This window comes from Mytilus edulis, chromosome 2, assembly GCF_963676685.1.
Source record: "Mytilus edulis chromosome 2, xbMytEdul2.2, whole genome shotgun sequence".
NCBI classification, from domain to species: domain Eukaryota; kingdom Metazoa; phylum Mollusca; class Bivalvia; order Mytilida; family Mytilidae; genus Mytilus; species Mytilus edulis.
The window spans coordinates 88,697,455-88,710,980 of NC_092345.1; the positions used below are offsets into that span (position 1 = coordinate 88,697,455).

At 33.2% G+C, this 13,526-nt stretch overlaps 1 protein-coding gene across 1 annotated transcript; it reads right to left on the reverse strand.

Annotated features, from left to right (window-relative positions):
- Positions 1-3,126: 3,126 nt before the first annotated feature.
- On the reverse strand, positions 3,127-8,109 carry LOC139513346 (zinc finger protein 227-like). Its single transcript, XM_071301747.1, has 2 exons — positions 7,985-8,109; positions 3,127-5,341 (listed from the first exon to the last, which is right to left on the reverse strand). Exon 2 carries the CDS (start codon positions 5,226-5,228, stop codon positions 3,369-3,371), a length of 1,860 nt encoding a protein of 619 aa, XP_071157848.1. The 5' UTR covers positions 5,229-5,341; positions 7,985-8,109; the 3' UTR covers positions 3,127-3,368.
- Positions 8,110-13,526: the final 5,417 nt, after the last annotated feature.

The window sequence follows — 13,526 nt, forward strand, 5'->3', positions numbered from 1 at the left end:
TTTTTTATTTGGGCGGGTTGTTGTCTCTTTGACACATTCCCCATTTCCATTCTCAATTTTACTTGTACATGCCCATAGGCTGATAAAGTTATTTTGTGGGAAACAGTAGCAATCACTACAAGCAACGAGCAGGAAGATCACTTATAACTTATATTATAAACTGAAGAACAAAATAAGCAAACCATCACCTTTAACTTTTGTGTAGACAACAAACAATGAAACAAAAGGCATATATTTCTTTCAATTCAATGATAATATTGGTAAGAAAACTTGAAAAACTGTTTTTGATATCAAAGAAGACATAGAATATAAATCCATATATTTCTGACAAATTTAGAAATTTATAAATTTTCAAAAATCTGATGAAAGATGAAAAAAAAAGTTTTCGGATTTCTATCTGCATCAATATCTATTGAAGACATTTTGTAAGAATTGACAAATCATTGTCTTTTGAGTTTTCTTTTTCTAATGAAAATGTCAGACATTTCACATGCTTACATATATGATAGAAATGAAGATACATGTACATCCATTATATCTAAATTAATTAAGGAATGCTTAATCCTCTTTCATTGTTTAAAAAGTTGTAATAATTGACATGATTGAGTTAATACATGAAAATGAAATAAACATTGTTGCTTAACATGATTGATAGAACTTGTGCATTGCAAATGTTCCTACATGTAAATGTATCAAAACTTCTCAAAACATATTCATGATATTGGTTATATTTGAATAAGTCATTCATCATGTATTTATGTATTACATGTGCAACATGGAAGATAACAGGTAATTAATGTACAAATATCAAAATACAATAAAAACAAAATGAACAAGTTGAAAAATGTATTTTCAATACATAAACATGCATTTTTGAAAGCATTATTAATGAATAAAAATGATAAAAAGGCTCTAATGAAAAAGAAGCACAACCTAATAAGATAAAATAAACAGTAGACATTATGTTCAACATTGAATTAACTAATATTCATGATATTAAAAGGAGCAGGATGCAGTGATTCATCAGACAATTTTAACTAGCAACAGAACATATTTTACTTAACAAACTAAAACACACAACTTTCAAACTTTGCATGCATTCATAAAAGTTAAAAACACCAATATGCATTTGAACATATACAAATCAGCTTCACCTAAAATGTTACCAATACAGGTATGACCCATAAAATTTTCAGCATTTAATAAATGTAAATAAAATATTTTCATTGCATGTAGTTCTATAACATGAATAAAATGCATATCTAGTATATAACATGTATAAGATTCAATATGTAATCCAATCTGTAACAATGACTACAATCAACAAATTCAATATTCCTATATTCTAACAATAAATATAAATGCACAACAAATATCTATCAGAATAATCTAAGGGAGCTACCATTTGATTTTTATGGGGGGGGGGGGGGGGGGGGGGGGGGGCTAGGATGAAAAATTTTGTCCTGCATTTTTTTTAGCTGTAATCTCTGTCCTGCCTTTTTATTTTTCACTCTGTTCGGTCCTGCCTTTTTTTTTTAGTTTATCCTGACATTTTTTTACCTAAATTGTCGTCCTGACTTTTTTTTTTGTAAGTGTCTCATCCTGCCTTTTTTTTACTCAAAACTCCTGTCCTGCCTATTTTTTTCAAATTTCATCCTAGCCCTCCCATAAAAATCAAATGGTAGCTCCCTAATAATAATCATAATTCTAACATGACGTCCTTCAAACGATTTGAGTACAAACCGTGGTAAAATATGAATATATTGCCTTGGCTGTTCTAATCGTACTCCCACATGATATGCTTTTTTTAGAATGAGTTACCCGCAGTCATATTATGATGACGTAAGAATTTAAGCATTTTACAGAAAATTCACACTTTTGAAACCGAAAATCATCACAACAAAGAAACGTAAACAAATGATGCTTAAATGTGGTGTAATCCAAAATTATCTTATTGAAAATAGTTTGACCATGTCACTATTTCGGTTTGCTCCGTTCCTTTACGCCAATTTAATAGTGCGTTTATTCATGTGAACGGCAAATATTTGCCTCCGCCTGGAGCGCTTCAATCTAAAAGAATTGTTGTATTTGTCCTAATGGAATCAATATAATTCATGGGGACTTGAATATATCAAGATTTTACCACAGGTTGTCCTTTTATGCCGATATTTTACCCACAGCTATCGCTCAGAGTAAAATATTTTTCAAAGGGCCAACCCGTGGTAAAATCAAGATATATTCAAGCCCCCATGAATTATTTCTTAAATAATGTGCAATTGTTATTATCATATACATGTAGTTTATAGAGAAAATGTTGGACACTTTTCCCTTAATTTATTTAGACTTCAGGATTGTATTTAACATGTTTAATATGATTAGATTATCAATGGTTTCTTATAAAGAGAGGGAGTTTCTCAGCCTCAGTCCTACCGAAACATCCACAAGTTTGCTATATAAAAAAGAAGATGTGGTATGATTGCCAATGAGACAACTATCCACAAAAGACCAAAATGACACAGACATTAACAACTATAGGTATTAGGTCACCGTACGGCCTTCAACCATTAATCATTTGTTATCTCTATTTTGCCTATGATATTGTGATGTTAACATTGACAACATCATGTGGGCTTTTGGTTTATAGCAATAATTTTTGATCTGAAGCAAAAAGCATATTACATGAAAAATTATCATAGCAAAAGATCAAAGGAAAAATACACTAAGTACATGAAAAAGCGATAATGATCTATACATGTAGCTAGTTCATAACCAGAATTCAGATGCATTTTATGACAGTATGAAAACTATTCATTATTCTTTTATAAATTATCTCAAATCTATATAATTTCCCCCTATAAGCATATGGTTAAATTCTTAGGTCAAATACAATTATACAATGGCTGAAGAATGCAATCCTTCACACATGGGAAACAACTCTTGTTTGACGAAAAATAATGAATATCTTTCATGTCTGTATTTTTAACAGCCTAGAAAGTAATCATTGAACATTGTTGAAAGGCTTTGCAAGCACTGGCTTCAATTAATTAGGACACCTACATGTACATGTACACAGCTTCTAGTAGATAAAGACTATATATATATAATCATGATAATGATAAGATTCAATCTCTAAATAAATATTTTATTAAAATGCTGACGTAAAAATCTTTAAACCATTTCTTTAACTTCAAGATGTTGTTACAAATAAATGTGTGCAATTTTCAAAACTCATTTATAACTTGAAAATTAATAAATAAATAATTTTAGATACACATATACCATGTATACATGATTTATGCTGAATTTTTTTTTATAATCCTATAGTTACATCATTGTACATGTATCTTTATTGTATAACGTCAATCACATTACTCATCATCATGATTATCGTGAATATCATGATTATCAGGTTCAACTTTAATAGAATTTTCATTAAAATTTAATATCTTTTTAGAAGTGTATTTGAGAATATCTTCTTCATTTTCATCCTCTGTAGTAGCATCACTGTTATAACTGATACCATTTGATGTTTGATCTTCTAGACTAGAATCATCAGCTACACCATGGACCTCTTTCTTGTGTCTCTTCATACTAGAGTTCAGAACAAAGTATCTATGACAAATATCACATTTATATTTCTTGCCTGCTGGATCATGGACGGATTTATGTCTGGCCAAACAACCATTATCGGCAAAACATTTCCCACAAGTGTCACATTTATAAGGTTTGTCACCTGTATGGGTTCTTGTATGGCGCTGTAGACTTTCACTATGGCCAAACTCTCTTCCACATGTATTACACTGAAAAGGTTTTACCCCTGTATGAATTCTCATATGGCGCTGAAGGTTACCATTACTTTTGAATGCTTTATTACAGTGGGTACATTCATATTTGCGCTCTTCTGAATGGACACGTTTGTGTCTGTATAAATTTGTTGGCATATTAAATTCCATATGACAGATGTCACATTTATACTCCTTTTCTCCTGTGTGTATAATTTTGTGTCTTTTGAGATTTGCATTTTGTGCAAACATTTTTCCACAGATTTCACATCTGAAAGGCTTTTCACCCGTGTGAACGCGCACATGTTTACGTAATGATACACTTGTGACAAACTCGTGAGAACAGATGTCACATTTAAACATCATTTCACGGGTGTGTATCTTGACATGCTGCTGTAGGTTACCACTGATGGCAAAGGCTTTTGGACAGAATTCACACTTGAAAGGTTTCTCACCACTGTGTATACGTAGATGGCATGTTAGATTTCCTTTTCCGAGGAAACCTTTTCCACACAGATTACATTTATATGGGAATTCCCCAGTATGCATATGTTGGTGAAGTTTGAGCATATGTTTAGCAGCATATGCTTTGTCGCACTGGTCACATTTGTAAATCAGAGCTCCCTTATGCATGTTCATATGAATGTTATAGCTACCTTTCAGGGCAAAACCTTTATCACAAACTTCACAACGATAAAGATATTCACCAGTGTGCTTTGGCAAATGAATCTTTAAACCCGCCCTCTGTCTGAACTTCAATCCACAATATTCACATTTGTGTGAGCGGATTCCAGTGTGTGTTTCTTTATGAGCTTTAAGACTGCTACTGGTGACAAATCCTCTCTCACACAGCTCACACTTATAAGGTTTGTCCCCAGTATGTATGCGTGTGTGTATGACTAGAGTGCCACTCTCACGGAAAGCCTTCCCACAAACCTGACATTTATAAGGTTTTTCTCCAGAATGAATTTTCAAATGACTCTGCAATGCTCCATTTTCTGTAAACCCCTTCCCACATTCTGAACATCTATAAGGTTTACCAGTGATATGTATCTGCCTGTGTTTTTCTAAAGTTTTAGTGAGTATAAAACCTTTGCCACATATTTCACATTTATAAGGTTTATCATTATCATGAGCTGTGTTGTAATGATTACTTATATCCTCCTTAGTCAAAAACGGCTTGTTACATATATCACATGTATAGATTTCATCTGGAATATGTGTTACTGAATGGTCTGATAATTCTTCACCACTATTAAAATTCTGGCCACAAATTCCACATTTAAACAATGATTCTGGTTTTGTTTTCTGATTTTCTACATTATATTCTGTAGTATCTAGTGTGTGTTCATTGTAATGTTTGTCAAGTTCAGCGCTGTCATAAAAACACTTATCACATAACTCACATACACTTGGTTTAACTTCATCATCTTCATCGTTATTCATTTTAATACTTCTGTTGTGTATTGTGGCATCACTTGTCTTGCCGGAAATCAATCTTGTCAGTTTCAATTACAAGTTTTGAAACTTTCCTTTAAGACTGTAGTTCTTGCCTTACTCTACAAAAAACAAATACAAATTGTTTTAGAAAAACATGTATTGATTGTTTTTCAAATCTTTACAAATAACATGAATAATGTTAAGATGTTGTTATATTTTTTCAATTTATTAATCAAGAAATGAGAATTTGTGTCAAAGGTTGTGTACATGATAACAAAAATGAATATTACATAAATTATAGCATTGAATGATTGAATAAATGACAATCACATTTTTAATGTTCTAATCTTAGGGCCTTTTATAGTGGACTCATTGTTAACAGCTGCACTGCTGCCTATTTAGGTGTACATGTAATACCATTTAAAAATTGTTTTCATACAAGTTCCAAGGTGTATGTGCAGAAGATATTTATTTAATATTTGGTATATATCATGTATATTGACAATTTGTTTTATCATGACAAGTTACAGTTCTAATGCGAGTTGTGTTCCAGACCAGTCTGATAATTTTGTGCCGAGTTATTGTTCTTGGACTTGAACTCAAATAACCAGTTTTTCCACATTTTTTCTGTCATGCTTGAAGATACTGATTTGATAATTGTTATATAGTTTTATCGTGACAAGTTACAGACCATTGGCACGTGGACTTAAAAAATTCACATAAAAAAACAGTTTTCCACCCTTTTTTTCGTAATGCTTGAAGATATTGCCTTGATATTAATTAAATAGTTAACACCATGACAAGTTAATTAAAGATCAAGTTGACATTTTGTTCCAGTACAATTAATTTCAACAGGTAGGGGACTATGTAAAATTGAGAATGGAAATGGGGAACATGCCAAAGAGACAACAACCTGACCATAGAAAAAAACAACAGCAGAAGGTCACCAACAGGTCTTCAATGTAGAGAGAAATTCCCGCACCCGGAGGCGTCCTTCAGCTGGCCCCTAAACAAATATATGCTAGTTCAGTGATAATGAACGCCATACTAATTTCCAAATTGTACACAAGAAACTAAAATTAAAAATAATACAAGACTAACAAAGGCCAGAGGCTCCTGACTTGGGACAGGCGCAAAAAATGTGGCGGGGTTAAACATGTTTGTGAGATCTCAACCCTCCCCCTATACCTCTAGCCAATGTAGAAAAGTAAACGCATAACAATACGCACATTAAAATTCAGTTCAAGAGAAGTCCGAGTCTGATGTCAGAAGATGTAACCATGAAAATAAACAAAATGACAATAATACATACATAACAACAGACTACTAGCAGTTAACTGACATGCGAGCTCCAGACTTCAATTAAACTGACTGAAAGATTATGATTTCATCATATGAACATCAGGCACAATCCTTCCCGTTAGGGGTTTAGTATCATACCATCATAACATATATGAGAAGATCATAACCTGTGTCATGCCAACAACTGGTTTTTGAATAAACAATGATAAATGTGTTTAGTTCCGATGCAAAGACCTTATAAGTGAATCAATATTAACGCCAAAATATGCAATCTTTAATGACCTGACAACAGTATCGTAACTATATCCCTTCTTAATAAGTCTATTCAAAGGTTTTGTTAGTTTTTGAGGTGAATACTTTCACCTTTGTGCTTTAAAAAGAATATTTCCATAAAAAATTAGATGTGAAATACCTGAACGTATAAGAAGTCTGCATGTTGAGCTATATTTACGAATGATGTCCTTATACCGATGATAAAATTTAGTAAATGTTTTGACTAGTTTGTGATATCGAAAACCCTGGTGTAATAATTTTTCAGTAATACTTGTATTGCAATGCAATACTCTCAGATTGCTTGTTCGCTTAGCTTATTATACATGTTATAATTTGTGATTGCTGTGCTTTAGTTTTTATGTTGGTTTTACAATGTTTTAGCTTATTGCTCGTGCATGTATATAATATAATAGTATTTAAATTAGTTCAGCCTAAATGTGCATGAAATGTATGTTCTACAATGTTTTAATATTAGTATTGTGTATGATTATTGTGTAAATGTATGTACATGTGCAGTGTACATGTATTTGTCGGAAATAACAGCTCAAAGAGCTAATGTTCATTTGTTATGAGACATGCCAATCATAAATATTTAGGTTTGATTTGAAATGAATTGAATGAACAACATGGAAGTCCATTATGTCTTGAAAGCACACGAACAGATGAATGGCCTGTTGACTGAATGTATTTCATGGATACAGGCAATGCATTCAACACCATGTATTTACTGTGTTGTTTTGTAGACTATTGTTAAATTAAATAATAAGAATTGCTGCTGTGTATCTCAAACAGACAAAACGAATCCATGTGCATTCGTCCTAATTCACCCTTAGGCCTTGTAAAAAATGTACATGTTCGCCCTGATAAATACATTGTATCTGAACAAGTTTATTCAACTTCAATGCCCTGAACTTGTGTCTAATCCTATTGTCAATGGTTTGGGACAATAAAATATGTTTAAACTAAACTAATGCCCTGAATATTTTTGGTTCAAAGTAGGGCGAACAAGTTATCATGGCGAACGGACCCGATACCTCACGAAACTGCCTATGTGGCAGGTAGTGCATATGGCTACATTGATTTATGCATACTGATACTGGATTTGGGGTATATAAAAGCGTATTCAGTTGATTCAATAGATATGTATAGTAAGGTTTACAGTTTTTGTATTGTACTTGATAACCTACAGTCCATTTTTTCGATAGAAATCTGATAAAATTTAAATTTCCAACTACACAAGCACAGACAAGAAAGACAGGATGTTGTGAAGAGATAGAAATTATAAATCGGTGTCGGTGAAGGAAGCGAATATTGTCAAGATTTATATTTTCCTTCGGTCCAATGGGTTTTCATCATGATTAATAGTCTAAATCGGAATTAGAAACAAAAATGATTGTGCAGAAATCATCACAAAAATTATTTTGAATATCAAGTTAACAGTGATTACTTGTCCGTAAAAAGGTCAAAAGAAGGTGTGTTTGGAAAGACATCTTAGGTTGCCTATACTGTCAGCTATGACCAGCTATGACGAGAATATCAAATGGAAACCTGTGATATTAATAGATAATTGTATAATCCCAAGCTCGAAACTTGAAATAAAAGAAGCGGAGGTTTTCAAAGGAAAAAAAACGAACAAAACGAACAGAGACTGGAAAAATAATGGCAAACAAAATACAATACAAATACAATAATATGAGATTTGTTTTACCACATGCAATGGTAACCTGCCAAGTTCAGCTTTACACGCAGCATTAATTACTTTGCAATTAACATCTAAAACTTCTTTTATGATCTATTTTTTTTTTCAAAATTGAATTGTCTGCTGAAACATAAAAAAAAAACACCTCCAAAGCCTCACTACAACACAGCTTTAGATTGGACTTTCTAATGAATCAAATAACTCAGGATTTACAGTAAATGCACATATACAGTGTATATAGACCGAATAATATGTCTCTTCGTGTGTCTTTTTGCCATTTCATATTTTATATTTATCATTTTGATTGATTTTTTTTCGATTTGCAAAAATTTAAAAAAAAAGGCAAAATCAAGAAAATAAAATGTGGGAAGAATTTGGACATAGGAGACAGAAACAAATCGGTCTAATTAATTCATATATATATATATAGCAACCTATAACTATATTGTGCTGATTTCTTTTAAGCAAATTGTCTTCATTGACTACTGTTGCGAGACCAACAAGAAGTTTTTTTTAAGGTAGATATAGCCCTGCTTTGAATAAATATATTTTCCCAAGTTCTCTGAAGAATCTTAGAAAAATACCACAACTGTCTTTTGTAGACTTAATTGTTATATTTTTTTTAGGTCTGAGTATCAGTCAAATGCAAGATATTCATAAAGGTGTTCCTCATGGATACGGCTATACTAGGCCCTGTATTATTTAATGTATTCATAAATGACATCTGTCTTTTTGTCAAACACTGTGATTTATATAACTATGCTGATGATAACACCCTATCAAAAACAGATACTACTTTGGAATCAGTAATTAAACCCTTAGAGGAAGATAGTAACTCCCTTATCTCATGCACATGGTTCTCTTTCAACAAAACGCAGGCAAACCCAGAAAAAATCCAGGCAATTGCCATAGGTAAGAAAACACACACTCAAAATATGGTCTTCAACCTAAATGGATTCAATATTAAATGTGACGACGAAGTGAAACTTCTTGGTGTAACAACAGACTTCAAACTGGATTTCAACACTCACATTTCAAATATTTTCAAAAAAGCTGCACGACAACTAAACGTACTAAAAAGAAATTGGAACTCATCTCACCACACTTTCTACACTTACAATATACCACTCATTTATCATGTCAAACCTCACCTAATGTCAGGCCACTTACATGGCACTTCTGCTCTCTTTATATATAGTGCTGTTACTCCCTCCTCCTCCATTGGACATCTAACCATCATCGTTACAAGCCTGACTATGCATATGAAAATAAGAATAAGAATATACGAAATTTCATTTTCCAATTAAAGGACCCTTTAAGGAGCTTTCATCACATTGCATACAATCAAACACATAAGATAGACATACATTGAGAATCATATAAGAAAACAAAACCGTTTTACATTTTTAAAACTGCCAGTATCTGTATCTGTATCTGTATTAGGAAATCCCTCCTTCAAAGGAGCACTTCACAATGAATATATATGTCTATACACACTTAGTTTGAAAATATAAAAAATATAAATATAAATGTACGCCGCGTGGGGTGTACGTTGGCTACAGTCTTTGACTCTTGCTCTTGCTAGACGGTAAGGTCTTTAAGAGTTCGTTTCTCTTGGCATGTAACGCATAGCATAATTTTCTGGATATGTATTCTACCATGAAACAATTGTCAGTGCATTTGCATCTGCAACCACAAGCACATAATAAGTGACTCGGATCTAAAATGAGCTGTGCGTCTATTACAACGTTAGTAAGATTAAAGCATTTGGTACAGTTTCTAAAGCTACAAAGAAAGCTTTCAAGTTCATGCAGGTATGGTATGCGGATATCATGCAAAGTCTTACATTCCAGAAGGAAGTGATCTACCGTTTCTGCGGATTCTTTGCATAGTAAGCAGGTTGGATCTACGCTATTTTGATTAAATGAAGCTTTGTTGCTTTGAAGATAGTAGGTGCCTGTAAGGAGCTTTAGTTTTGTTTGAAGACGACTTATATCCTGAGATGATGTGCCTACACTTGCAAGACAAGGATGAGTGTTTCGCCAGAGTATATTGTTAGTGGATAGATAATTGAGAGAACTATATAGGGATACTTTTGTTCTCAATTGATCATGCCAGACACTGTCAACTGCTTTTTTTACTTGTGTTTTCCATCGATTTGCGTTGATCGGATTGAGCATTAGATCATGAGCTGAAGGTAGATTATATTGGGCTAGAATGCATCTTGCTTTTGAGAACCAGCTTTGAGAGTTGAAACCAGACATAAGTAGTTGTCGTTCAGCTAGTTCCTTTTCTATTGAGGATTCCATTCCACATATTTTGTTATAAATATTTATGACAGCTTTATGTATTGTTCCTTGTATTGGAATTACTCCTGTCATAGTATAGACAGCTGCATCTGCAGTATTATTTGGCAGTGATAGGATTTGTTTCATTGCTTTCCTATAGAATACTTCTAATGGCTCTATGTGTTTTTTGTCTGGAAGTAATATATCTAGTCCATAAATAAGGACAGGTAGGATATATATTTGAAAGATATGTAGACAAGTAATTGGGTTGAGACCATTCTTTCCGTGAAGACCAGCACCCATTAGGCTATACATTGTCCGTCTGGCTTTAGATATATTTCCTTCAATATGAATATTGATTGTTTTCTTTAAGTCAGAGCTGTGTTTAATTCCTATATGAAGAGCCGAGCTTGGCTGAAGCATAGCTGTATTATTAATCTCAAATTCAAAGTCTGTATTTCGTGTGGAGGGCACATTTTTCAGTACAAGACTCTTGGTGGGTTGGAGTTTATATTTTTCCTGAATACTGTAGTTTTCAACTGTACTTATCATTGACTGGAGATCTGAAGGTGAATTTGCAACCAGGGCGACATCATCAGCGCAGGTCGGCGAACCACAATATATATTCCCAATGTAGGAACCCAGACCGCTATTTTCCAGTTGGTCTAGAATGTCGTTTATATAAACTTTGTAGAGTTCGGTACTGAGAATTCCACCTTGTCGTACTCCTTGGTGAACAGGGAATGGATTTGATATTAAACCATTCCATTTGATGGAGGTTATGGCATAAGTACTAAGTTGGCGTATTAAGAGCTAGAGTGTTCCACCTACTCCTGATAAGAAGAGTTTACGATGCAAGCTATCATGGTTGACGACATCGAAAGCAGCCTTAGCATCCAGTAGAGCAACAAAAATAGGTAGTTTTTGGTCCATGGATTCTGCAATTGATTCTAATAGTATGAGAGCACTGTATAGTGGAGAAACTCCGGGAGTAAAGCCTCTTTGTAGACGATTTTGAAGAATATCAATAATGTCTCGGATCAGCTGTCTGAGGAGTATTTCTAGTATTTTCCCGATAATTGGAAGTACAGTGATACCTCGGTAATTTTTTGCATCTGTTGACAACCCTTTATTTTTGAAGATTGGGGTTAGTATTCCATGTTTTAGTTATAAGGCCTTATAAGGGGTATCCGGTCGTTCCGGCCCCAAACCGATCCGGCCCCAAGTCAATCCGGCCCAAAGTCGATCCGGCCCAAGTCGATCCGGCCCACGTCGATCCGGCCCCAAGTCGATCCGGCCCCATTATAATATATGAATAAACTAATATAGAACTATATGGAGGATTTTTTGACAAATTTGAACAGTATAAACGGAACTTGCAAAAAGTGTCGATGATGGATGACAACAGGCAAGTGAAGTATTGGAGTATCAGTAAAGAACTATTTTAAATCGATACGAAACTGAGTGTAATGTGTCTGTTTCACTTTGTATAGCATATATATAGCTCCAACATATTTTAAAATGTGAAGATATTTTCCATGTTGACTTTGAATATCATGGCGATTTTTATATTTTCTTTTCTTTTCACACAGAGTAGCTAAATAAATATTTACAGTCCAATGGAACTGTTAAAATTTAACTCATCATTATGTCTTGTTTAACCAAATCATTAGTCTATAATTGGTTTGTTTATTCAACAATTGTCTGATGATTGTGAACTGAGGTAATGCCACTTGTAATCACTTAATTCAATCAAATCCTGATTAACTAAAGTTACGTAAGCAACAGGGTCTTTATAGTTTGATCTTTTGTTTGGCGTATATAATGATAAGTAATTGTATTTTTTTTTCAGGTAACATCAGAGGCTTCTATAACACTTGTTTTTTTTTGTAATATCGAATATATATAGTCAATATATTTTTTCCTTAAAGTTGACAATATTTTGAAAAGTTGTGTGTAGACTGAGACTGCTATAACACATATGTTATTATGTCTCAGAAATTTTAAGAACTTAAAAGAAAAACAAAGTTTGTATGTATCAGCTTAGGGATCAGCTTGTTCCGTTGTGTATAACTATTTGTTATTACTGTAACACAAGATAAAAGATTTGTTAGGATCACAGTCAATTGAAAGAAAATGCTAATTACTGCTGATTAATGTTGATGTCTGAATTCTTTTATATACGTTTTAATATAATTTTACCCAATAATCTTGAAAACTTGTATTAAAACATGATCAACCTAGTTGTTTTATACTCATCTATAAAAGAAAATATTTTTCAAAGGCCTTTTTTTTTTTTTACCGTACACCTTTTACATTATAATTAAAATCATAAACATTTATGAATAACAATCAATATATGTCTTTTTTAATTCCTTATGAATATATTTTTTATTGGGGCCGGATCGACTTTACATATGGGCCGGATCGACGTGGGGCCGGATCGACGTGGGACGGATCGACTTGGGCCGGATCGACGTGGGGCCGGATCGACCCGAAAGCTTATAAGGCAGTTATAAGGCCTTAAAAAAAACCTGAAAGGCAAGAGTATACCATACACAATCTATTTATTGATATATGGTTCCTCTATAAAGGGGGTTTAATTAAAGATAATTCGTATTGACAGATAGGTTGATACTGTCTTAAGACAATATTTTTAACCTCATTACTCATAATCTATATATACATTCATTTTCTGGATCCTACCCAAAGATTCCTTTATTGTTATGAGCCGATATCCAA

Bases quoted from the DNA above. Each gene is read 5' to 3' on its own strand.
- LOC139513346 (XM_071301747.1), bottom strand. From the start codon at position 5,228: ATGAATAACGATGAAGATGATGAAGTTAAACCAAGTGTATGTGAGTTA.